General features: G+C 44.1%; 1 protein-coding gene across 1 annotated transcript in view; it reads right to left on the minus strand.

Moving 5' to 3' along the window:
• Nucleotides 1–26,412, minus strand: part of LOC139551110 (SH3-containing GRB2-like protein 3-interacting protein 1) — a 51,024-nt gene extending 24,612 nt beyond the window's left edge. Inside the window, exon 1 of the mRNA XM_071362514.1 lies at nucleotides 25,937–26,412. Within this exon, the coding sequence (XP_071218615.1) occupies nucleotides 25,937–25,946 (10 nt within the window). The 5' untranslated portion in view covers nucleotides 25,947–26,412. The remainder of the gene's footprint in view (nucleotides 1–25,936) is intronic.
• Between the last annotated feature and the right edge of the window lie 257 nt (nucleotides 26,413–26,669).

The following is a 26,669-nucleotide window of genomic DNA, read 5'->3' on the forward strand; positions in this document are numbered from 1 at the left end:
AAAAGGTATCAGAAATACACAATAATGTTGACATAAAGATCCCTGCTAGCTAATATCGACACTTAAAATGTACTTTTGGAGAAATTGTTTATCTTCTGTAAGTTTCAGAAATATTGCCTAATGCTTTGTAATTCCGTTACTAAAATCCCACATATCTTTTTCTAATTTGTCTCCCTCATGAGGAGGGTGGATAATGAAAGTAACAAGTAACAGTAACAGAAGTAACAAGTAATGATAGACTTACCAATTAGTTGTAGTGATCTATTTTTGCATGAATTATTAAGTGATTAAAACTCGTAATTTCGTTACCAACTGGCGTAATTGCTAAAGAATCAGTAACGGAATTACTGCAATTGAATTGGCTACAATGGAAAACATAATAGTCTGGGCAACCCCTCCCTCTCTCTCTCCCTCTGCCTCTCTCTCTCTTCAGTTAATATCCCCTCTCCCAGCTCTTAGGAACACCTACCCATGAGCCCCCTCTCTTTCCATTTACTGTAATAAGCATCCTCCCCCACTTAGCACCGACCGACACTGGACTTCAATGGACATTGAAAAGTAGTAGATGGCATTGTGTGGGCGAACGGTTTGCTGATGTCAACGTTGTGAACAGAGTGTACCATGGTGGCGGTGGGGTTATGGTATGGGCAGGCATAAGCTACGGACAGCGAAAACAATTGCATTTTATTGATGGCAATTTGAATGCACAGAGATACCGTGACGAGATCCTGAGGGCCATTGTCGTGCCATTCATCCGCCGCCATCACCTCATGTTTCAGCATGATAATGCATGGCCCCATGTTGCAAGGATCTGTACACAATTCCTGTAAGCTGAAAATGTCCCACTTCTTACATGGCCAACATAGTCACCAGACATGTCACCCATTGAGCATGTTTGGGATGCTCTGGATCGACGTGTACGACAGCGTGTTCCAGTTTGTGCCAATATCCAGCAACTTCGCACAGCCATTGAAGAGGAGTGGGACAGCACTTCACAATCAACAGCCTGAACAACTCTAAGCGAAGGAGATGTGCCGCGCTGCACGACGCAAATTGTGGTCACACCAGATACTGACTAGTTTTCTGATCTACGTCCCTACCTTTTTTTAAGGTATCTGTCCAACAGATGCATATCTGAATTCCCAGTCATGTGAAATCCATTGATAAGGGCTTATTTAATTTATTTCAATTCACTGATGCCCTTATATGATGAACTGTAACTCAGTAAAATCTTTGAAATCGTTGCCTGGTGCGTTATTTTTATTTATTTTTTTGTCAAAAATGCTCAAGCTCAGTAAATTTGGTTTTGAAACATTGAAACATTGATGGACAGCATCAATTCTCAGGCATATTTAAGTCAGGACTGAGACTGGACCCTTCAGAAATACTCAACATCTATTGGAAAGCTTTTCTGGTGTGTCTTTGGCATTAACATTTGTGTAATTTATCCCAGGGATAGGTTTTCAGAAGAGTGAGGCGGGATTTCCTCTAACTTTTTACCAGGGCTTTGCTCCTTTTTTTGTCGTCCCCACAGTGACCGTACGTACATTTCCCAACCAGAAGCCATGGATTACAGGAAACATCCACATTGATTATCATGGAACCTACCAGGTACAAACCTAAATCCGTAAACACAGGCACCCTCATAGATATCATCCTGACCAACCTGCCCTCTAAATACACCTCTGCTGTCTTCAACCAGGATCTCAGCGATCACTGCCTCATTGCCTGCGTCAGTAATGGGTCCGCGGTCAAACGACCACCCCTCATCACTGTCAAATGCTCCCTAAAACACTTCAGCGAGCAGGCCTTTCTAATCAACCTGGCCCGGGTATCCTGGAAGGATATTGACCTCATTCCGTCAGTAGAGGACGCCTGGTTATTCTTTAAATGTGCTTTCCTCACCATCTTAAATAAGCATGCCCCATTCAAAAAATGTAGAACTAAGAACAGATATAGCAATTGGTTCACTCCAGACCTGACTGCCCTCGACCAGCACAAAAACATCCTGTGGCGTACTGCATTAGCAACGAATAGCCCGAATGGACAGCATACCAGTAGAAGTATACCAAACAGGACCATTATTAGCTTGTTTTAGCAACTCCTATATAAATGGTAGATTATCGGACACGCAACAAGAAGGTCTGATATCATTATTACTGAAACAGGACCCAAGTGGTAAATATAAAGATCCAGTCCATTTAAAAAATTGGAGGCCTCTTACACTTCCGTGTTGTGATGCAAAAATCCTAGCTAAATGCTTGGCGCATAGAAAAGTATTGTCAGATATTATTCATCCTAATCAGACAGGTTTTTTACATGGACGATACATTGGAGATAATATAAGACAAGAACTGGAAACAATAGAATACTATGAAATATCGGGAACAACGGCCTGGTTTTCATAGCTGATTTTGAAAAGGCTTTGAATGAAGTATGACTGGAGTTTATATATAAATGCCTAGAATATTTACATTTTGGGGAATCTCTTATAAAATGGGTTAATGTTATGTATAGCAACCCTAGGTGTAAAATAGTAAATAATGTCTACATCTCAGAAAGTTTTAAACTGTCTAGAGGAGTAAAAACAAGGTTGTTGCCATCGAAATGTTAGCTGTTAACATTAGATCCAACAATAATATTAAGGGATTAGAAATCTGTGGCTTAAAAACTAAGGTGTCATTGTACACTGATAATTCATATTTTTTTATAAAACCACAATTAGAATCCCTCCACGGCCTCATAGAGGATCTAGATACTTTTGCTAACCTCTCTGGATTAAAACCAAATGATTATAAGTGTACTATATTATATATTGGATCACTAAAAAATTCATATTTTTAATTACCGTGTAGTTTACCAATAAAATTGTCTGACGGGGATGTGGACATACTCGGTATACAAATCCCAAAAGAAAGAAATTCTCACTCCAATAAATTTTTATAGAAAGTTAGCAAAAAAAAAGAAAGTTTCCCTTCCATGGAAAGGGAAATACCTGTTTATTTGTGGAAAAATCACCCTGATTAACGCTTTAGTCATATCACAGTTTACCTATTTGCTTATGGTTTTGCCTATACCTAGTGACCAGCTTTTTAAATTATATGAGCAAAAAATATTCAATTTTATTTGGAATGGCAAGCCAGACAAAATTAAAAGGGCCTATTTATATAACGAATATGAATTCGGAGGGCAGAAATGATTAAATATTAAAGCATTGGTAGGAATGTCTTCCCCATGTTCAAGAATGGCCTTTTCCCCTTTATTCAGATTACACCTGCTCACTTTCGGTTGTTTGAAAAGGAAATAATCTGCAAAATATCTTTATTTTTTAAACAAGCCATAGAAAGTTGGTTGCAATTTCAGTTTAATCCACCTGAAAAGACAGAACAAATAATACAACAAACATTGTGGTTAAATTCAAAAACACTAATTGATTAAAAAAAAACGTATTTTTCGATGAAATTTAAAAAAAAAAATAATAATAATAATAATTTTAGTGAATGATATCATAAATAGGACCAGTGGAGTTACAGTGGGGAGAAGAAGTATTTGATACACTGCCGATTTTGCAGGTTTTCCTACTTACAAAGCATTTAGAGGTCTGTAATTTTTATCATAGGTACACTTCAACTGTGAGAGACGGAATCTAAAACAAAAATCCAGAAAATCACATTGTATGATTTTTAAGTAATTAATTTGTATTTTATTGCGTGACATAAGTATTTGATCACCTACCAACCAGTAAGATTTCCGGCTCTCACAGACCTGTTAGTTTTTCTTTAAGACGCCCTCCTGTTCTCCACTCATTACCTGTATTAACTGCACCTGTTTGAACTCGTTACCTGTATAAAAGACACCTGTCCACACACTCAATCAAACAGACTCCAACCTCTCCACAATGGCCAAGACCAGAGAGCTGTGTAAGGACATCAGGGATAAAATTGTAGACCTGCACAAGGCTGGGATGGGCTACAGGACAATAGGCAAGCAGCTTGGTGAGAAGGCAACAACTGTTGGCGCAATTATTAGAAAATGGAAGAAGTTCAAGATGACGGTCAATCACCCTCGGTCTGGGGCTCCATGCAAGATCTCACCTCGTGGGGCATCAATGATCATGAGGAAGGTGAGGGATCAGCCCAGAACTACACGGCAGGACCTGGTCAATGACCTGAAGAGAGCTGGGACCACAGTCTCAAAGAAAACCATTAGTAACACACTACGCCGTCATGGATTAAAATCCTGCAGCGCACGCAAGGTCCCCCTGCTCAAGCCAGCGCATGTCCAGGCCCGTCTGAAGTTTGCCAAGAACTTAATATTTGGTACAGAAACCTTTGTTTGCAATTACAAAGATCATACGTTTCCTGTAGTTATTGACCAGGTTTGCACACACTGCAGCAGGGATTTTGGCCCACTCCTCCATACATACCTTCTCCAGATCCTTCAGGTTTCGGGGCTGTCGCTGGGCAATACGGACGTTCAGCTCCCTCCAAAGATTTTCTATTGGGTTCAGGTCTGGAGACTGGCTAGGCCACTCCAGGACCTTGAGATGCTTCTTACGGAGCCACTCCTTAGTTTCCCTGGCTGTGTGTTTCGGGTCGTTGTCATGCTGGAAGATCCAGCCACGACCCATCTTCAATGCTCTTACTGAGGGAAGGAGGTTTTTGGCCAAGATCTCGCGATACATGGCCCCATCCATCCTCCCCTCAATACGGTGCAGTCGTCCTGTCCCCTTTGCAGAAAAGCATCCCCAAAGAATTATGTTTCCACCTCCATGCTTCACGGTTGGGAGGGTGTTCTTGGGGTTGTACTCAACCTTCTTCTTCCTCCAAACACGGCGAGTGGAGTTTAGACCAAAAAGCTCTATTTTTGTCTCATCAGACCACATGACCTTCTCCCATTCCTCCTCTGGATCATCCAGATGGTCATTGGCAAACTTCAGACGGGCCTGGACATGCGCTGGCTTGAGCAGGGGGACCTTGCGTGCGCTGCAGGATTTCAATCCATGACAGCGTAGTGTGTTACTAATGGTTTTCTTTGAGACTGTGGTCCCAGCTCTCTTCATGTCATTGACCAGGTCCTGCCGTGTAGTTCTGGGCTGATCCCTCACCTTCCTTATGATCATTGATGCCCCACGAGGTGAGATCTTGCATGGAGCCCCAGACCGAGGGTGATTGACCGTCATCTTGAACATCTTCCATTTTCTAATAATTGCGCCAACAGTTGTTGCCTTCTCACCAAGCTGCTTGCCTATTGTCCTGTAGCCCATCCCAGCCTTGTGCAGGTCTACAATTTTATCCCTGATGTCCTTACACAGCTCTCTGGTCTTGGCCATTGTGGAGAGATTGGAGTCTGTTTGATTGAGTGTGTGTACAGGTGTCTTTTATACAGGTAACAAGTTCAAACAGGTGCAGTTAATACAGGTAATGAGTGGAGAACAGGAGGGCTTCTAAAAGAAAAAGTAACAGGTCTGTGAGAGCCGGAATTCTTACTGGTTGGTAGGTGATCAAATACTTATGTCACGCAATAAAATGCAAATTAATTACTTAAAAATCATACAATGTGATTTTCTGGATTTTTGTTTTAGATTCCGTCTCTCACAGTTGAAGTGTACCTATGATAAAAATTACAGACCTCTACATGCTTTGTAAGTAGGAAAACCTTCAAAATCGGCAGTGTATCAAATACTTGTTCTCCCCACTGTATATGGGGGATATAATCTTCCCAGCTCTGCAGATTTTGCTGTGAGGAGGCAGAGACATTAGATCATTTATTTTGGTATTGTCCATATGTAGCTCATTTTTGGTCAAAGGTCCAGGAATGGCTGAAGAATTGCAACATTTGCCTAGAACTAAAGCTGCAGATAGCAATACTCAGTGATTTGAAAAGCCATTGTCAATCAATCAATAATATAATAATTATTTTAGCAAAAATGTTTATCTTTAATTTACAATCTGTAGAAGCTATGAGAATAGAATGGTTCAGTACTTTTGTGAAGCATCACAGCACAGTTGAAAAATATATGGCAAATAGAAATCCAAAATGGATGGTGTTAAGAGATAGATGGGAAGGGTTGAATGGAGCTGAAGAGTGGGACTAATAACAAGATAACCAATGTAAAACATACGGGGTTTGTAAAATGTAAATAGGTTTCGAAATTTTGTGAAATAGCAGTTACAAATAGAAATCAAACTGGATGGACATCAGAAATAGAGGAAGGACTAAAAACAAACAAAATATATCTATTGTAAAATAGATTGTGTCTGTAAAATGTGTATAAGATATATAAACTGAAGGTAGAAGCCTAAGTGTTTATTGGTTTACTCCAATTGGGGGAAGGGTGGTAGGGTTTGCGGGGAATAATAAAGGTATATTCCAGAAAAAGTATGTATATCTATATAGGTATGTGTATGTATATATGTGTATATGTATGACTGTTTATGTATGCATATGTACGTGTATATATATATATATATATATATATATATATACACACACCAAAAAAGATATGGGGGATTGGAAATGATGCAGACAATTACATTGTTGGAATCAACAATCTTTCCACAATATTATGCAAATCCACCCCTAAGAAAAAAAAGAAAAGAAAAAATCACTAGGCTAAGGACCCTGGGACTAAACGCCTCCCTCTGCAACTGGATCCTGGACTTCGTGACGGACCACCCCGGGTGGTAAGCGTAGGAATGGAATGTGGATTACTCAACAAAACGCACCAACCAAATGGAGGTTTTTGGATATAAAAATAATCTTTATCGAACAAAACAAACATTTATTGTGTAACTGGGAGTCTTGTGAGTGCAAACATATGAAGATCATCAAAGGTAAGCGATTCATTTTATTGCTTTTCTGACTTTCGTGACAAATCTACTTTGCTGCTAGCTGTTTGTAATGTTTTGTTTACTGAGAGCTGTCCTCACATAATCGCATGGTTTGCTTTTGCCGTAAAGCTTTTTTGAAATCTGACACGCCAGGTGGATTAACAACAAGCTAAGCTGTGTTTTGGTATATTGCACTTGTGATTTCATGAAAATTAAATATTTTTTGTCATTTAATTTGAATTTGGCGCTCTGCAATTCACAGGATGTTGACGAAAATGTTCCCGCTAAAGGGATCGGTGCGCCAAGAAGTTTGCTGATGACACAACAGTGGTAGGCTTGATTACCGACAACGATGAGATGGCCTATAGGGAGTTGGTCAGAAGTCCTGAAGTCCTTCTGACTTCTGATTTGTCAGAAGTCCTGAACTATAGTCACGTCACTTCCTCTTGAATTTGCAGACGTGTTGCTGTGCGTTTTGTTGCCAACTTTACTTTGCTAGCTTTGCTTTGCTAGCTGACAACTTTACGTTTATATTTTTAGTTTTTCCATCACAACTTTTTTCCCTCATTCAACTTTTTCACTCCGGACGCTTTATCTGGACATGGTTCGTCAGCACCTTCAACAGCCGAAGCTAAGTAGTAACTTTAACATGATGTCTTCTAACTGCATTCGCTGTACTCATAATATACAGGAGAATGATCGCCTAACGGCGAGGATAGCTGTGCTGCAAGCCCAGCTTCAGACGCAATCGTTAGGCAAGGGTAATTTCAGTGTAGGAAAGGGTGAAACAGCGTCTGTGCCACCAGTAAGTACAGATAGTAACGTTAGTATAAATCCCCCCGCACTGTCCCCGCAGCCGGACAATTTTCTCATGGCTTCTGGAGGGAAATGCTGTTGGAATGCTCAACCGGTGTCGCTCATTCAGCCGACAGAAACTTTCAACCGGTTTTCCCCATTGAGTAGCGAGTCGGAGTCTGAGGCCGAGTCTTCTCTTGTCTCTACTCCTCCCGTTACGGGGTCTGAGACGCCGAAGGCTCCCACCATTAGCTCTGACAAATTGAAAACCCTAGTCATTGGCGACTCCATTACCCGCAGTATTAGACTTAAAACGAATCACCCAGCGATCATACACTGTTTACCAGGGGGCAGGGCTACCGACGTTAAGGCTAATCTGAAGATGGTGCTGGCTAAAGCTAAAACTGGCGAGTGTAGAGAGTATAGAGATATTGTTATCCACGTCGGCACCAACGATGTTAGGATGAAACAGTCAGAGGTCACCAAGCGCAACATAGCTTCAGCCTGTAAATCAGCTAGAAAGATGTGTCGGCATCGAGTAGTTGTCTCTGGCCCTCTCCCAGTTAGGGGGAGTGACGAGCTCTACAGCAGAGTCTCACAACTCAATCGCTGGTTGAAAACTGTTTTCTGCCCCTCCCAAAAGATAGAATTTGTAGATAATTGGCCCTCTTTCTGGGACTCACCCACAAACAGGACCAAGCCTGACCTGCTGAGGAGTGACGGACTCCATCCTAGCTGGAGGGGTGCTCTCATCTTATCTACAAACATAGATAGGGCTCTAACTCCACTAGCTCCACAATGAAATAGGGTGCAGGCCAGGCAGCAGGCTGTTAGCCAACCTGCCAGCTTAGTGGAGTCTGCCAATAGCACAGTCAGTGTAGTCAGCTCAGCCATCCCCATTGAGACTGTGTCTGTGCCTCGACCTAGGTTGGGCAAAACTAAACATGGCGGTGTTCGCCTTAGCAATCTCATTAGGATAAAGACCTCCTCCATTCCTGCCATTATTGAAAGAGATCGTGATACCTCACATCTCAAAATAGGGTTACTTAATGTTAGATCCCTCACTTCAAAGGCAGTTATAGTCAATGAACTAATCACTGATCATAATCTTGATGTGATTGGCCTGACTGAAACATGGCTTAAGCCTGATGAATTTACTGTGTTAAATGAGGCCTCACCTCATGGTTACACTAGTGACCATATCCCCCGTGCATCCCGCAAAGGCGGAGGTGTTGCTAACATTTACGATAGCAAATTTCAATTTACAAAAAAAAAAATGATGACGTTTTCGTCTTTTAAGCTTCTAGTCATGAAATCTATGCAGCCTACTCAATCACTTTTTATAGACACTGTTTATAGGCCTCCTGGGCCATATACAGCGTTCCTCTCTGAGTTCCCTGAATTCCTATCAGACCTTGTATTCATAGCAGATCATATTCTAATTTTTGGTGATTTTAATATTCATATGGAGAAGTCCACAGACCCACTCCAAAAGTCTTTCGGAGCCATCATCGACTCAGTGGGTTTTGTCCAACATGTCTCTGGACCTACTCACTGCCACAGTCATACTCTGGACTTAGTTTTGTCCCATGGAATAAATGTTGTAGATCTTAATGTTTTTCCTCATAATCCTGGACTGTCGGACCACCATTTTATTACGTTTGCAATCGCAACAAATAATCTGCTCAGACCCCAACCAAGGAGCATCAAAAGTCGTGCTATAAATTCTCAGACAACACAAAAATTCCTTGATGCCCTTCCAGACTCCTTCTGCCTACCCAAGGACGTCAGAGGACAAAAATCAGTTAACCACCTAACTGAGGAACTCAATTTAACCTTGCGCAATACCCTAGATGCAGTTGCACCCCTAAAAACGAAAAACATTTGTCATAAGAAACTAGCTCCCTGGTATACAGAAAATACCCGAGCTTTGAAGCAAGCTTCCAGAAAATTGGAACGGAAATGGCGCCACACCAAACTGGAAGTCTTCCGACTAGCTTGGAAAGACAGTACCGTGCAGTACCGAAGAGCCCTCACTGCTGCTCGATCATCCTACTTTTCCAACTTAATTGAGGAAAATAAGAACAATCCAAAATTTCTTTTTGATACTGTTGCAAAGCTAACTAAAAAGCAGCATTCCCCAAGAGAGGATGGCTTTCACTTCAGCAGTAATAAATTCATGAACTTCTTTGAGGAAAAGATCATGATCATTAGAAAGCAAATTATGGACTCCTCTTTAAATCTGCGTATTCCTCCAAAGCTCAATTGTCCTGAGTCTGCACAACTCTGCCAGGACCTAGGATCAAGGGAGACACTCAAGTGTTTTAGTACTATATCTCTTGACACAATGATGAAAATAATCATGGCCTCTAAACCTTCTAGCTGCATACTGGATCCTATTCCTACTAAACTACTGAAAGAGCTGCTTCCTGTGCTTGGCCCTCATATGTTGAACATAATAAACGGCTCTCTATCCACCGGATGTGTACCAAACTCACTAAAAGTGGCAGTAATAAAGCCTCTCTTGAAAAAGCCAAACCTTGACCCGGAAAATATAAAAAACTATCGGCCTATATCGAATCTTCCATTCCTCTCAAAAAAAATTGAAAAAGCTGTTGCGCAGCAACTCACTGCCTTCCTGAAGACAAACAATGTATACGAAATGCTTCAGTCTGGTTTTAGACCCCATCATAGCACTGAGACTGCACTTGTGAAGGTGGTAAATGACCTTTTAATGGCGTCAGACCGAGGCTCTGCATCTGTCCTCGTGCTACTAGACCTTAGTGCTGCCTTTGACACCATCGATCACCACATTCTTTTGGAGAGACTGGAAACCCAAATTGGTCTACACGGACAAGTTCTGGCCTGGTTTAGATCTTACCTGTCGGAAAGATATCAGTTTGTCTCTGTGAATGGTTTGTCCTCTGACAAATCAACTGTACATTTCGGTGTTCCTCAAGGTTCCGTTTTAGGACCACTATTGTTTTCACTATATATTTTACCTCTTGGGGATGTTATTCGAAAACATAATGTTAACTTTCACTGCTATGCGGATGACACACAGCTGTACATTTCAATGAAACATGGTGAAGCCTCAAAATTGCCCACGCTAGAAGCCTGTGTTTCAGACATAAGGAAGTGGATGGCTGCAAACTTTCTACTTTTAAACTCGGACAAAACAGAGATGCTTGTTCTAGGTCCCAAGAAACAAAGAGATCTTCTGTTAAATCTGACAATTAATCTTGATGGTTGTAAAGTCGTCTCAAATAAAACTGTGAAGGACCTCGGCGTTACTCTTGACCCTGATCTCTCTTTTGACGAACATATCAAGACTGTTTCAAGGACAGCTTTTTTCCATCTACGTAACATTGCAAAAATTAGAAATTTTTTGTCCAAAAATGATGCAGAAAAATTAATCCATGCATTTGTTACTTCTAGGTTAGACTACTGCAATGCTCTACTTTCCGGCTACCCGGATAAAGCACTAAATAAACTTCAGTTAGTGCTAAATACGGCTGCTAGAATCCTGACTAGAACCAAGAAATTTGATCATATTACTCCAGTGCTAGCCTCCCTACACTGGCTTCCTGTTAAGGCAAGGGCTGATTTCAAGGTTTTACTGTTAACCTATAAAGCGTTACATGGGCTTGCTCCTACCTATCTTTCCGAGTTGGTCCTGCCGTACATACCTACACGTACGCTACGGTCACAAGACGCAGGCCTCCTAATTGTCCCTAGAATTTCTAAGCAAACAGCGGGAGGCAGGGCTTTCTCCTATAGATCTCCATTTTTATGGAATAGTCTGCCTACCCATGTGAGAGACGCAGACTCGGTCTCAACCTTTAAGTCTTTACTGAAGACTTATCTCTTCAGTAGGTCATATGATTGAGTGTAGTCTGGCCCAGGAGTGTGAAGGTGAACGGAAAGGCTCTGGAGCAACGAACCGCCCTTGCTGTCTCTGCCTGGCCGGTTCCCCTCTCTCCACTGGGATTCTCTGCCCCTAACCCTATTACAGGGGCTGAGTCACTGGCTTACTGGTGCTCTTTCATGCCGTCCCTAGGAGGGGTGCGTCACTTGAGTGGGTTGAGTTACTGACGTGATCTTCCTGTCTGGGTTGGCGCCCCCCCTTGGTTTGTGCTGTGGTGGAGATCTTTGTGGGCTATACTCGGCCTTGTCTCAGGATTGTAAGTTGGTGGTTGAAGATATCCCTCTAGTGGTGTGGGGGCTGTGCTTTGGCAGAGTGGGTGGGGTTATATCCTTCCTGTTTGGCCCTGTCCGGGGGTATCATCGGATGGGGCCACAGTGTCTCCTGACCCCTCCTGTCTCAGCCTCCAGTATTTATGCTGCAGTAGTTTATGTGTCGGGGGGCTAGGGTCAGTTGGTTATACCTGGAGTACTTCTCCTATCTTATCCAGTGTCCTGTGTGAATTTAAGTATGCTCTCTCTAATTCTCTCGTTCTCTCTTTCTTTCTCTCTCTCGGAGAACCTGAGCCCTAGGACCATACGTCACGGCAAACCGGGCATGATGACTCCTTGCTGTCCCCAGTCCACCTGGCCTTGCTGCTGTTCCAGTTTCAACTGTTCTGCCTGCTGTTATGGAACCCCTACCTGTCCCAGACCTGCTGTTTTCAATTCTTAATGATCGGCTATGAAAAGCCAACTGACATTTATTCCTGATTATTATTTGACCATGCTTGTCATTTATGAACATTTTGAAAATCTTGGCTCTCTCTAATTCTCTCCTTCTCTCTCTCTTTCTCTCTCTCGGAGGACCTGAGCCCTGGGACCGTGCGTCGGGGCTGCCGGGCGTGATGGCTCCTTGCTGTCCCCAGTCCACCTGGCCTTGCTGCTATTCCAGTTTCAGCTGTTCTGCCTGCGGTTATGGAACCGCCACCTGTCCCGGACCTGCTATTTTCAACTCTTGATGATCGGCTATGAAAAGCCAACTGAAAATTATTCATGATTATTATTTGACCATGCTTGTCACTTATGAACATTTTGAACATCTTGGCATAGTTCTGTTATAATCTCCACCCAGCACAGCCAGAAGAGGACTGGCCACCCCTCATAGCCTGGTTCCTCTCTAGGTTTCTTCCTAGGTTTTGGCCTTTCTAGGGAGTTTTTCCTAGCCACCGTGCTTCTACACCTGCATTGCTTGCTGTTTGGGGTTTTAGGCTGGGTGTCTGTACAGCACTTCGAGATATTAGCTGATGTACGAAGGGCTATATAAAATAAACTTGATTTGATTTGGTCAGAGACCTGTGGTGCCAGGACAACATCTCCCAAATGTGTGAGCAAGACAAAGGAGCTGATTGTGGACAACAGGAAAAGGCGGGCCGAACAGGCCCACATTGACATTGATGGGGCTGTCGCGGAGTGGATCGAGAGTTTCAAGTTCCTTGGTGTCCACATAACCAACAAACGATCATGGTCCAAACATACCAAGACAGTCGTGAAGAGGGCACGACAATACCTATGCCCCCTCAGGAGACTGAAAAGGTTTGGCATGGGTCCCCAGATCCTCAAAAAGGACCAAAAGGCTCCTTGACAGCTTCTACCCCCAAGCCATAAGACTGCTGAACAATTACTCAAATGGCCACCGGACTATTTACATTGACACCCCCCCCCCCATTTGTTTTTACACTGCTGCTATTCGCTGTTTATTATCTATGCAAAGTCACTTTACCCCTACCTACATGTTCAAATTACCTCGACTAACCTGTACCCCTGCACATTGACTTGGTACCGGTACCCCCTGTATATAGCCTCGTTATTGTTATTTTATTGAGTTACTTTTTATAAATGTTTGCTTTAGTTTATTTGGTAAATATTTTCTTAACTCTTTCTAGAACTGCATTGTTGGTTAAGGGTTTGTAAGTAAGCCATTCACAGCGCATGTGACAAATTAAGTTTGATTTGATTATGACAAAACAATGGATAAATGTTTCCTAGTTGTGCAAAGTTGGTAGAATATTATTCTACCAAATCACTTATAAGTGATTAGCAACTGCAATGGCTGCCAAATGTGCTTCCACCAAGTATTAACTCTGGGGTGTGAAAACATACGCCATCAAGACATCTTCATTTTTATTTATTTTCGTTACACTTTCTATAATTTTTCTTTCACTTTGAAAATGTGGAGTAGGATGTGTAGATCGGTAGGAGAAAAATCCAAATGTACAGTATGCTTTTTTCCTATTTAATTTGAAGGCAGCAAAATGTGAAGAGGGTGTGCAGACTTTCACTAGGAACTGCAAGACAGGAACACAATCACATTTGTACAACCAAAGACAATATGGAAATGGAAGAAATGGCAGTAGGGATCAATCTATACACCCCATTGAGCCTGTGAGAAATCTAGCTACGGCGGACATTCTGTGCCAAAACTGAGGCCAAGCCCCCTCCAGGGTTGGTAGTTGGCATCATACAGTGTTGTAATCAGGGCAACTGGAAAAACCAACACCCTGACACAGTTTAATGTGTGGGCACAGCGAAGAGCTCAGGGCCTATGTCCCCTGGAGGGATCCCATGTTGGTACAGTTTAAGGTGACTTTGGAGCACAGGTGGAAAAACGTAGTACTGGGGACTGCAGCTTTTTTTTTTTACAATAGTTCTGTCCATTTAGGGTACCGTTTGTGGCTCAAGGGCACCCCCAGAAGCAAAGGTTCTGTACAGACACTTTAAACTAACTGTCCAGTGAAAATCGCATTTTTAAAAGTTTATATTCTGTTAAAGCAGCCTTTCTTACAGTATAGGTCACGGACATGTTAATGGTGGGAGTAAAAACATATACAGTACATGACCAAAAGTGCTCGTCGAACATCTCATTCCAAAATCATGGACATTAATATGGAGTTGGTTCCCTCTTTGCTGATATAGGAAGGCATTCTACTAGATGTTGGAACATTTCTGCAGGAACTTGCTTCAATTCAGCCAGAAGAGCATTAGTGAGGTCAGACACTGATGTTGGGCAATTAGGCCTGGTTCGGAGTCGGTGTTCTGATTCATCCCAAAGGTGTTCGATGGGGTTGAGGTCAGGGCTCTCTGCAGGCCAGTCAAGTTAATCCACACCGATCTCAACAAACCATTTCCGTATGAACTTCCGTTTATGCACTGGTGCATTGTCATGCTGAAACAGGAAAGGGCCTTACCCAAACTGTTTCCACGAAGAACAGAATCGTCTAGAATGTCATTGTATGCTGTAGCATTAAGATTTCCCTTTACTGGAACTAAGGGGCCTAGCCCGAACCATGAAAAACAGCCCCAGACCATTATTACTACTCCACCAAACTCTACAGTTGGCACTATGCATTCGCGCAGGTAGCGTTCTCCTGGCATCTGCCAAACCCAGATTCGGCAGATTCGTCAGACCGCTCCAGAGTTCAATGGCGATGAGCTTTACACTACTCCAGCCGAGGCTTGGCATTGTGCATGATGATCTTAGGCTTATGCGCTGCTGCTCGGCCAAGGAAACCCATTTCATGAAGCTCCCAACGAACAGTTCTTGTGCTGACGTTGCTTCCAGAGGCAGTTTGGAACTCGGTAGTGACTGTGGCAACCGAGGACAGAAGCTACACGCTTCAGCACTCGGCGGTCCCATTCTGTGAGCTTGTGTGGCCGTTGTTGCTCCTAGACATTTCCACTTCACAATAACAGCACTTACTGTTGACCGAGGCAGTCTAGCAAGGCAGAAATTTGACGAACTGACTTGTTGGAAAGGTGGCATCCAATGACAGTGCCCTGTTGAAAGTCACTGAGCTCTTCATTAAGGCCATTCTACTGCCAGTGTTTGACTATGGAGATTGCATGGCTGTGTGCTCAATTTTATACACCTGTCAACACAGTGTGTGGCTGAAATGGCCGAATCCACACATTTTAAGGGGTGTCCACATACTTTTGTATACACTACCGTTCAAAAGTTTGGTGTCACTTAGAAATATCCTTGTTTTTGAAAGAAAAGCTAATTTTTTGTCCATTAAAATAACATAAAATTGATCAGAAATACAGTATAGACATTGTTAATTGTTGTAAATGACTATTGTAGCTGGAAACGGCAGATTTTTAATGGAATATCTACATTGGTGTACAGAGGCCCATTATCAGCAACCATCATTCCTGTGTTCCAATGGCACGTTGTGTTAGCTAATCCAAGTTCATCATTTTAAAAGGCTAATTGATCATAAAAAACGTTTTGCAATTATGTTAGAGTAAGCGATGTGAAATGGCTAGCTAGTTAGCGGTGGTGCGCTCTAATAGCGTTTCAATCAGTGACGTCACTCGCTCTGAGACCTGAAGTAGTTGTTCCCCTTGCGCTGCAAGGGCCGCGGCTTTTGTGGCGTGATGGGTAACGATGCTTCGTGGGTGTCAGTTGTTGATGTGTGCAGAGGGTCCCTGGTTCGAGCCCGGGGCGAGGGGACGGACGAAAGTTATACTGTTACATTAGCACAGCTGAAAACTGTTGTCCTGATTAAAGAAGCAATAAAACTGGCCTTTTTAGACTAGTTGAGTATGTGGAGCATCAGCATTTGTGGGTCTGATTACAGGCTCAAAATGGCCAGAAACAAAGACTTTCTTCTGAAACTCGTCAGTGTATTCTTGTTCTGAGGAATGAAGGCTATTCCATGCGAGAAATTGCCAAGAAACTGAAGATCTCGTACAACGCTGTGTACTACTCCCTTCACAGAACAGCGACAACTGGCTCTAACCAAAATAGCAAGAGGAGTGGGAGGCCCCGGTGCACAACTGAGCAAGAGGACAAGGACATTAGTGTCCAGTTTGAGAAACAGACGCCTCACAAGTCCTCAACTGGCAGCTTCATTAAATAGTACCCGCAAGTCTCAACCACCAGTCTCAACGTCAACCATGAAGATGCGACTCCGGGATGCTGGCCTTTTAGGCAGAGTTGCAAAGAAAAAGCCATATCTCAGACTGGCCAATAAAAAGAAGAGATTAAGATGGGCAAAAGAACACAGACACTGGATAGAGGAAGATTGGAAACAAGTGTTATGGACAGACAAATCTACTTTTAAGGTGTTCGGATCACAAAGAAGAACATTCGCGAGACGCAGAAAAAAATGAACAGATGCTGGAGGAGTGCTTGACGCCATCAGTCAAGCATGGTGGAGGCAATGTGATGGTCTGGGGGTGCTTTGCTGGTGGTAAAGTGGGAGATTTGTACAGGGTAAAAGGGTTCTTGAAGAAGGAAGGCTATCACTCCATTTTGCAATGCCATGCCATACCCTGTGGACGCTGCTTAATTGGAGCCAATTTCCTCCTACAACAGGACAATGACCCAAAGCACAGCTCCAAACTATGCAAGAACTATTTCGGGAAGAAGCAGTCAGCTGATATTCTGGCCAGCACAGTCACCGGATCTCAAATCTATTGAGCTGTTGTGGGAGCAGCTTGACCGTATGGTACGTAAGAAGTGCCCATCAAGCCAATCCAACTGGTGGGAGGTGCTTCAGGAAGCATGGGGTGGTATCTCTTCAGATTACCTCAACAAATTGACAACTAGAATGCCAAAGGTCTGCAGGGCTGTAATTGCTGCAAATGGAGGATTCTTTGACGAAAGCAAAGTTTGAAGGACACAATTATTACTTCAATTAAAAATCATCATTTATAACCTTGTCAACATCTTGACTATATTTCCTATTAATTTTGCAACTCATTTCATGTATGTTTTCATGGAAAACAAGGACATTTCTTAGTGACCCCAAATTTTTGAATGGTAGCGTATATAGTGTACTTACTGTTGGGAATTGTAGAATACACAAGCTGCAGTTTTCGAAATGTGGTTGTATATCAGCAGTTTCTCTCTTGTTACAGTATGTCAGTCACTGATAGTCACTTAATTAGTCATGTCAGCTAACAATTTTAAGGTAGGTAAATTAGTCTAGCCAGCTATCATGGCCTAATGCCGACCCAGGTGCCCTGACCTCCAGGGGGCCCCCATTGATTTCTCACTCAGACATCATATTGTGTGTATGTACTGATTGATGCTACTGACTGTAAATGTAATATATGAAAATGTAAATGATAGACGTAGGCCTGGAATAGTAGGTCTCTGTGTTTTTTCTCTCAGTAGAGTCAGTACAGAACCTTTTAGTTCTATTTCTGGGTAGAATTGCAGGAAATTAGCTGTAAAACCACTAAAACTATTTCTCTGCCTCATGGCATAATGCGTAGAATTGCAGGAAATATGCTTTAAAACCTCAACATTTTCTCTAAGTCTCATGGCAAAACGTGACTCGTTTCAGGAAACTAGGCATATGTCGCGTGTCACTATTTCACAGGAGATGCATTTTAACGTAAAAAGGAAGACAGGAACCTTGCCACTAGCCATGATTGGCTGAGATAATGGCTGGGCTGGACATGCAGAGAGATGAGTTTGGATTGGTCTGCTATGTAGCACGCTTGTGTCTATAACATGAGCTGCCCAATAGGTGATCCTTTCTAACGCAGCTTTTTTTTAAAGATATCATGAAGAACTGCTAATGCTCTTCACTTCCTGGAGGACTGAGATTGATTTGCAAATATGCGGAGGGAGCTGAAAAGAGAACACTGAAGGCTGTTGTATAAAACACCTGTCTCCGGATTATATCTTCAAACTAAGGGCAACCGTGGTATCCGTGACAGAGAGGGAGAAGCGTTCATTCATGTATGTGGGTAAGATAGTCTCGCTAGCTACATTTTCAGATATTATACGTTTCTAATTTTGTCCGAAAGTCATTTTCATTGCAAGTTAAAGCTGGCTAGCAAGCTACATGTCGAAAACAAATGACTCCACTATGCAAGTAACCATTTCACTGTACCGTTGAACACCTTCTGTATCCTGTGCATGTGACAAATAAACTTTGATTTTGTTTGATATAGTATGTGTATACCAGAAACAAACATTTCTGGGTTACGACAGGGCCTAAAAAAATAGAAAATCCTCCATGTTCATGAAAGAGTGCTCAAAAATAGGTTTCAAATTCGTAACCCAGAAACGGTGTCTGCCGTCATGCTGAACTAGCGTCATGTCGGATTGGGCCTAAAATGTATTTTCGGCCACGTTCATGAATAAGTGCTCAAAAACATGTTTCAAATTCATAACCCAGAAAGGTAATGTGAAGAACAACATGACCGGCACCAAAGTCAGATTAGGATGTAACGTTAGGCCAACGAGATATTGTCCAAGTTCTACAATTCTCCGGTAGAATGCCCTGCTTTTATTACGTCAAACTCGCAACCATATTTTCTGTAATTAGCTCGCCATTAACTTGTAAATAAGGATCTTGTTGTGAGCTTATTTTCCTGTAATATTGAACACAAATTAGCTAAAGTTAAGATGTTGTCAGCTATGTGACATGGTCATTATTTGAACTGGCTAGCCAGCTAACTTAAAGTTAGCTAGCTAACTAACAAGCTAGAAACGAAACAAATCATTGTTTAGAAAGTTGCTTTTAGTTGCCTGGTTTGCTAGATTGACATATAGTAAATACATTTTTAAAGGGACAGGTTTAATGGTGTTAAAATGCTATTTTGGATCACCAGGCTACTGACGTCATGAAGTCTGACGTTTTTGTGTTTATACTTTTCATAACGACAACGACAAGTTTAATGTCGGATGACAATAGAATGTACATGATGTCACTGCGACAACTGCATACAGACATGTTGATAAAGGTAGTATAAACCAGCCTTTAGTCTTGAAATCTTTGTTCGTACACTATCATACTCACTGATCAGCACATGGCCTCACATGTGAATCCTTAAAGAAATGGGTGGGGCTAATGCTTAAGAGGGTGTAAACGAAGCTGAATGGGTGTAGACAAAGAAGAGTTCTCCAGTAGGTGTACCAAAATATTCAAGGACCATTTTCTCCAAAGTGGTGTTACAAATTTATCAACTTCCAATTACTTTCCCATTGTTCCTCAACTGTAGTGTATGATATACAATTTTCTATCTCTGACTCTCTACTTTTATCCAATGTAAAAAACACCATTTCAAATTTTGCTACATAAGACCGAATCGAGCCGGTCGGTGACAAATGTGTAGAATTTCATGAAATTAACTATAAAACTAAAATGTTTCTCTCTGATTGTCACGTTCCTGACCTGTTTTCTGTTATTTTTTATGTGTTAGTCGGTCAGGACGTGAGTTTGGGTGGGCAGTCTATGTTATGTGTTTCTATGTTGGTTTATGGGTGACCTGATATGGTTCTCAATTAGAGGCAGGTGGTTTACGTTTCCTCTGATTGAGAGCCATATTAAGGTAGGTGGTTTCACATTGTTTGTTGTGGGTGGTTGTCTCCTGTGTCTGTGTTTGTTTGCACCACACGGGACTGTTTCGTTTGTTCGTTCGGTTTATGTAGTCTGTTCCTGTTTCATGCGTTCTTCGTGTCATGTAAGTTCTTATGTTCAGGTCAGTCTACGTCGTTTGTTGTTTTGTAGTTTGTTAAAGTGTTTTTCGTGTTTTTCCGTCTTACTTTAATAAATATCATGTAATTTCACAACGCTGCGTTTTGGTCAAATCCCTGCTCCTCCTCTTCAGACGAAGAGGAGGAGAACAATCGTTACAGAACCACCCACCTAACAAGGATCAAGCAGCGTGAGAACCAGCAGCAGCGGCCAAAAAAACAGGACTCGTGGACTTGGGAGGAAATATTGGACGGAAAGGGACCCTGGGCTCAACCAGGAGAATATCGCCGCCCCAAAGCTGAGCTGGAGGCAGCGAAAGCAGAGAGGCGGTGTTTTGAGGAGCTAGCTCGGAAGCAGGAGAAGGATCTGGGCTACACTACGTGGGAGGAGATCGACAGGTGGGCGATCGACCCAGGGCGAATGCCGGAGCCCGCCTGGGATTCTCTGGCGCAGTGCGAGGAGGGATACCGGCGAATGGAGGCAGCACGACGACGCGGTAGGAAGCCTGTGAGTAAACCCCAAAAATTTATTGGGGGGGGGGGCTAAAGGGTAGTGTGGCGAAGTCAGGTAGGAGACCTGCGCCAACTGCCTGTACTTACCGTGGAGAGCGAGAGTACGGGCAGACACCGTGTTACGCAGTAGAGCGCATGGTGTCTCCTGTACGCGTGCATAGCCCGGTTCGGTACATTCCAGCTCCACGTATCGGCCGGGCTAGATTGAGCGTTGAGCCGGATGTCATGAAGCCGGCCCAACGCATCTGGCCACCAGTGCGTCTCCTCGGGCCGGCTTACATGGCACCAGCCTTACGCATGGTGTCCCCGGTTCACCTACATAGCCCGGTGCGGGTTATTCCACCTCCCCGCACTGGTCGGGCGACGGGGAGCATTCAACCAGGTAAGGTTGGGCAGGCTCGGTGCTCAAGGGAGCCAGTACGCCTGCACGGTCCGGTATTTCCGGCGCCACCTCCCCGCCCCAGCCCAGTACCACCAGTGCCTACACCACGCACCAGGCTTCCAGTGCGTTTCCAGAGCCCTGTTCCTCCTCCACGCACTCTCCCTATGGTGCGTGTCTCCAGCCCAGTGCCTCCAGTTCCGGCACCACGCACTAAGCCACCTGTGCGTCTCCAGAGCCCTGTACACACTGTTCCTTCTCCCGTACTCGTCCTGATGTGCGTGCCCTCAGCCCGGTACCACCAGTGCCGGTACCACGCACCAGGCCCAAAGTACGCTTTGAGAGTTCAGTGTGCCCTGTCCCTGCTCCCCGCACTAGCCTGAAGGTGCGTGTCCTGAGCCCGGTGCCTCCAGTTCCGGCACCACGCACCAGGCCTACAGTGCGCCTCATCCGGCCAGAGCTGGCCGTCTGCCAAGCGCCATCGGAGCCATCCGTCTGCCCAGGGCCATCGGAGCCATCCGTCTGCCCAGTGCCATCTGAGCCATCCGTCTGCCCAGTGCCATCTGAGCCATCCGTCTACCCAGCGCCATCTGAGCCATCCGTCTACCCAGCGCCATCTGAGCCATCCGTCTACCCAGCGCCATCTGAGCCATCCGTCTGCCCAGTGCCATCTGAGCCATCCGTCTGCCCAGTGCCATCTGAGCCATCCGTCTGCCCAGCGCCGTTTGAGCCATCCGTCTGTCCCGAGCCATTAGAGCCGCCCGTCTGTCCCGAGCCGTCAGAGCCGTTCGTCAGTCAGGAGCCGCTAGAGCCATTCGTCAGTCAGGATCTGCCAGAGCCGCCAACCAGACAGGATCTGCCAGAGCCGCCAACCAGACAGGATCTGCTAGAGCCGCCAACCAGACAGGATCTGCCAGAGCCGCCAACCAGACAGGATCTGCCAGAGCCGCCAACCAGACAGGATCTGCCAGAGCCGCCAACCAGACAGGATCTGCCAGAGCCGCCAACCAGACAGGATCTGCCAGAGCCGTCAGCCAGCCATGAGCGTCCAGAGCCGTCAGCCAGCCATGAGCGTCCAGAGCCGTCAGCCAGCCATGAGCGTCCAGAGCCGTCAGCCAGCCATGAGCGTCCAGAGCCGTCAGCCAGCCATGAGCGTCCAGAGCCGTCAGCCAGCCATGAGCGTCCAGAGCCGTCAGCCAGCCATGAGCGTCCAGAGCCGTCAGCCAGCCATGAGCTGCCCCTCAGCCCAGAGCTGCCATTAATCCTGAACTGCCCCTTAGTCCAGAGCTGTCTCTCTGTCCGGAGCTGCCCTTCAGTCCGGAGTTGCCCCTTTATCCTGAGCTACCTCTCTATCCTGACCTACCTCTCTGTCCTGAGCTACCTTATCCCGGTGCTGCCCCTTGTCCCGGTGCTGCCCCTTGTCTCGATGTTACCCTGTAAATTAAGTGGGTGTAATAGGAGGGTGGTCATTTGGAGGGGGAGACGTAAGCTGGGATTGACTATGGTGGGGTGGGGACCTCGCCCAGAGCCTGAGCCACCACCGTGGTCAGATGCCCACCCAGACCCTCCCCTAGACTTTTGGTGGTGCGTTCGGAGTACGCACCTTGAGGGGGGGGTTATGTCACGTTCCTGACCTGTTTTCTGTTATTTTTTATGTGTTAGTCGGTCAGGACGTGAGTTTGGGTGGGCAGTCTATGTTATGTGTTTCTATGTTGGTTTATGGGTGACCTGATATGGTTCTCAATTAGAGGCAGGTGGTTTACGTTTCCTCTGATTGAGAGCCATATTAAGGTAGGTGGTTTCACATTGTTTGTTGTGGGTGGTTGTCTCCTGTGTCTGTGTTTGTTTGCACCACACGGGACTGTTTCGTTTGTTCGTTCGGTTTATGTAGTCTGTTCCTGTTTCATGCGTTCTTCGTGTCATGTAAGTTCTTATGTTCAGGTCAGTCTACGTCGTTTGTTGTTTTGTAGTTTGTTAAAGTGTTTTTCGTGTTTTTCCGTCTTACTTTAATAAATATCATGTCATTTCACAACGCTGCGTTTTGGTCAAATCCCTGCTCCTCCTCTTCAGACGAAGAGGAGGAGAACAATCGTTACACTGATATCAAGAAGGGGGCAACAAAAATGTTTTGCCTGCGAAATGGAGGCCCGCCCCAACAAAGGAGGCATGCTTTCATGCGCTTGGGTCCCAGGAAAATACCGAATTTCTCATTTAGGGCCCATGCTGTAAAAGTTGTGTTAACGAGAATGTACGAATTGGAATTGCAGGGGGATTTTTTAATATATATATTTGCAGGACATAACGTATCATTGGAAATGGATTATGTTCTACACCACTGGTTCTCAATCCTGGTCCTGGGGATCCAAAAGGGTACACATTTCTGTTTTTGCCCTAGCGCTACACAGCTGATTCAAATAATCAACTCTTCAAAAGGCTTTGATGATTTCAATCAGCACCATTTTCAGGAACCCATTTTGGCTCGTGAGCGCTACTTTCAAAATTACTTCCTGAAATTATATAAAACCCAAACACATCTTCAAATAATGTTGTTGACTATACTCGTATTTGTTGCCAAAGCACAAAATTGTAGAAAAAAAAACCACTTAAAAAAAACCCAACTCAGACTTGTATCTCAAACAGACCTTTTCAAAAATGCTTACTATTTCCTCATAGAACATGTCATGTTGGCTCATTGGCTGAGCTGGCCAATCAGCAGTCTACTTGCATGAATACTTTTTTATGACCGGTATACACCCACACCATTCTGTTGTTGGGGTACACACAAACTATTCCAACACAGAAAAGCTGCTTTTTAACATGCCTAATACATTTATTTTATAGAAATCTGGAAAGACTGGACAGTTACTTTAAGGGATTATTATGAATCGTGACCTGTAACTGGGTCTCATGGAGAAGTTAAAAACATGTCCCACCCAGTAACATGTTAATATATTTATTTTTTACCTTCTAAATATAGTTTTGTTAAGTGCATTGAATCCAAATGCAGCCGATGACGAAGTGTTTGTGTTTGAAAACCCTGTAACCAAGTTTGACTTAACAGGGCCTGTAGGCAGACAGTACTGTAGTAGCATGGAAACGGAATGAATCATTTAACTACAGTATTACTGAATCATGAGGTACATTTTATTCAGCTGTTTTGATGTAGGCCTCATTTATGCCAAGCACAGTAAGTAGACATAAACAGCCTTGGACAGACCTTGGACACTTCTGGGATGCATCTCAATAGTCTACCATGGCTTACTCTCTTTGTCTCTTTTCCTTCATTTGCACTGACACGAAAGAGCTGGACACGTGGGGCGAATTGGGCGTCTACACCATTGCGTTCACCAATGTCAAATCAAATCAAATTTATTTATATAGCCCTTCGTACATCAGCTGATATCTCAAAGTGCTGTACAGAAACCCAGCCTAAAACCCCAAACAGCAAGCAATGCAGGTGTAGAAGCACGGTGGCTAGGAAAAACTCTCTAGAAAGGCCAAAACCAAGGAAGAAACCTAGAGAGGAACCAGGCTATGAGGGGTGGCCAGTCCTCTTCTGGCTGTGCCGGGTGGAGATTATAACAGAACATGGCCAAGATGTTCATAAATGACCAGCATGGTCAAATAATAATAATCACAGTAGTCCAATGTTTTTTAAGGCCAGTGAAAAAAAGTGAGGGCACATGGGGATGAAGCTGCTTTAGACTGTTGAGACACACCCAGTTTTCCCTTACCCGCTCCACTCAAGATTCTTTAATGGACAACTTAATAAAACATTGTACAGTAACACTGCACTGAATAGCAGTCAACTGGCCTCAGAGAAACCCTAGGCAAGACCCTCTCTCTCTCTCTCTCTCTCTCTCTCTCTCTACTTCAGAATGCATCTCACAGCATCTCTATTTCTGGCCAGCGTGCCTATCTGTTACCTAAGACCTTTCAATCCCATAGAGCACCTTGCTATTCACATGGGCACTGAGGCTCACGCTACCATGGCTCTCAATGAGGAATGGAGAGAAAGCCTAACATCTCAATTGTATTAGAGCCTAAGAGCTGCCAGCTTGGCATGCACGTCTACAAATGATTCAGTCGATAGCTTCCCAAATAATCTGTATCAATAGACCATTGTACACTTCTAATGTGAGCCATTCATTCAGCAAACCTAAGCAACATACAGTATAATACAGTATTTGTTTGACAACACAAAACATACGCAATCAAGTATTGTTAGACCATGTATGCTTTTGTGTTTTGTTAACAACGCCTACCGTGTTGACATAATGTTTAAAGAAACATATCAACCAGAGAATAGACCAACTCATGTCACAATGAAAACACTATTTAATTTGCGCCATACAGAATGTTTTGATAATGTCCTCTTAATATGATAGGTGATCAGTGAATGGGCCACTGATTCAAACACATTCTGAAATGAGCTGGCATCATTTCAGCCAACACAAAAGACTTGAATAGAATACACTGGAGCTCACCGAATTCTAGCACAGATAGTATCAGCCACAACCTCAGTAGGTATAACCTTGAGACAAGTCTATTAACTAATTACACACCCACCACGAGAGAGAGAGAAACACACACACACACACACACACACACACACACACACACACACACACACACACACACACACACACACACACACACACACACACACACACACACACACACACACACACACACACACACACACACGACCCTGCCGAGCCGGACGTCTGCCTCATTGTGCTACACAGCTGTGGTGTGAACAACTATCCCTCCCTTACAAATCAATCCACACACACACAGGCATCTGACAGAGCCACGTCACACTACAGATACAAAAAAACGTACGGTAGCCTAAGCACCAAAACACAGAGATGCTCCAGATAGTTAGAAACCCACTAGAGCTTATTACCAAGCAATAGCTCCCAAAATACCGCCTTGCAGAAGGGCATAAAAGAGAGGGAGGAGATGGAGAATAAAAAGGAGGAGCGGGGGGGGGGGGGCACAAATAATTACCTTCCATCATGATTGCAGATTTTCATTCCTCTGTCCCCTCCACGGATGGAGGGAGACCAGCAGATGGATAGAGAGACAGACAGGCGGATGGAGAAACCCGAGATATTCCAAGTGGCTAAATGATGCCGGGTCTAGGGCATTGCTAATTGCCGAACGGCTCCCAAGTGAAGCGGAACGTCGTTGCTCCCTCCTCCTCCACCCCTTGAGCCCAGACACCAGCACACGGGGGGTGGGGGAGGTAGCCAGGCAGGCTGTCGGGCCGACGGAAGAGGCAGAGACAGAGGCCCAGGGAAGGTGTAGAGAATCGGGGGAAGGGCCCAGCGCGTTAGGCCTCAGTCGCCCCAACAGCACTGACACACGCCATCAACGAGAGGTGGATGCTGAGTTAGAGAGGCAAAGGAGAAAAACACAAAGCTAGCGAGAGAGGCAGACTGAGAGAGATAGAGAGCAATGGAGGGAGTGAGTATGCTGCTTGCTGATGTCACACCTGCGCTGAGCCAATCCCGGCACTCTGGCAGTCATCTGCTTTGTCACATGGCTTCTGTCCTCTGATGCCTTAGCTCTTTAGCTTGGACTGTGAGCAGATATATTGTAGCCTATACATACAATTCCACACTCATTGCATGTTTTTTTTTATTGTACATGCTAATACAGCAACATAACACAGGGATGCTTAAAATACCTATCAACAGTATGTGGACAATTCTACATGCACCTAGTATATTCAGTTTTT

The sequence above is a fragment of the Salvelinus alpinus genome, chromosome 23 (genome assembly GCF_045679555.1).
Source record: "Salvelinus alpinus chromosome 23, SLU_Salpinus.1, whole genome shotgun sequence".
In the NCBI taxonomy this organism is placed as follows: Eukaryota; Metazoa; Chordata; class Actinopteri; order Salmoniformes; family Salmonidae; genus Salvelinus; species Salvelinus alpinus.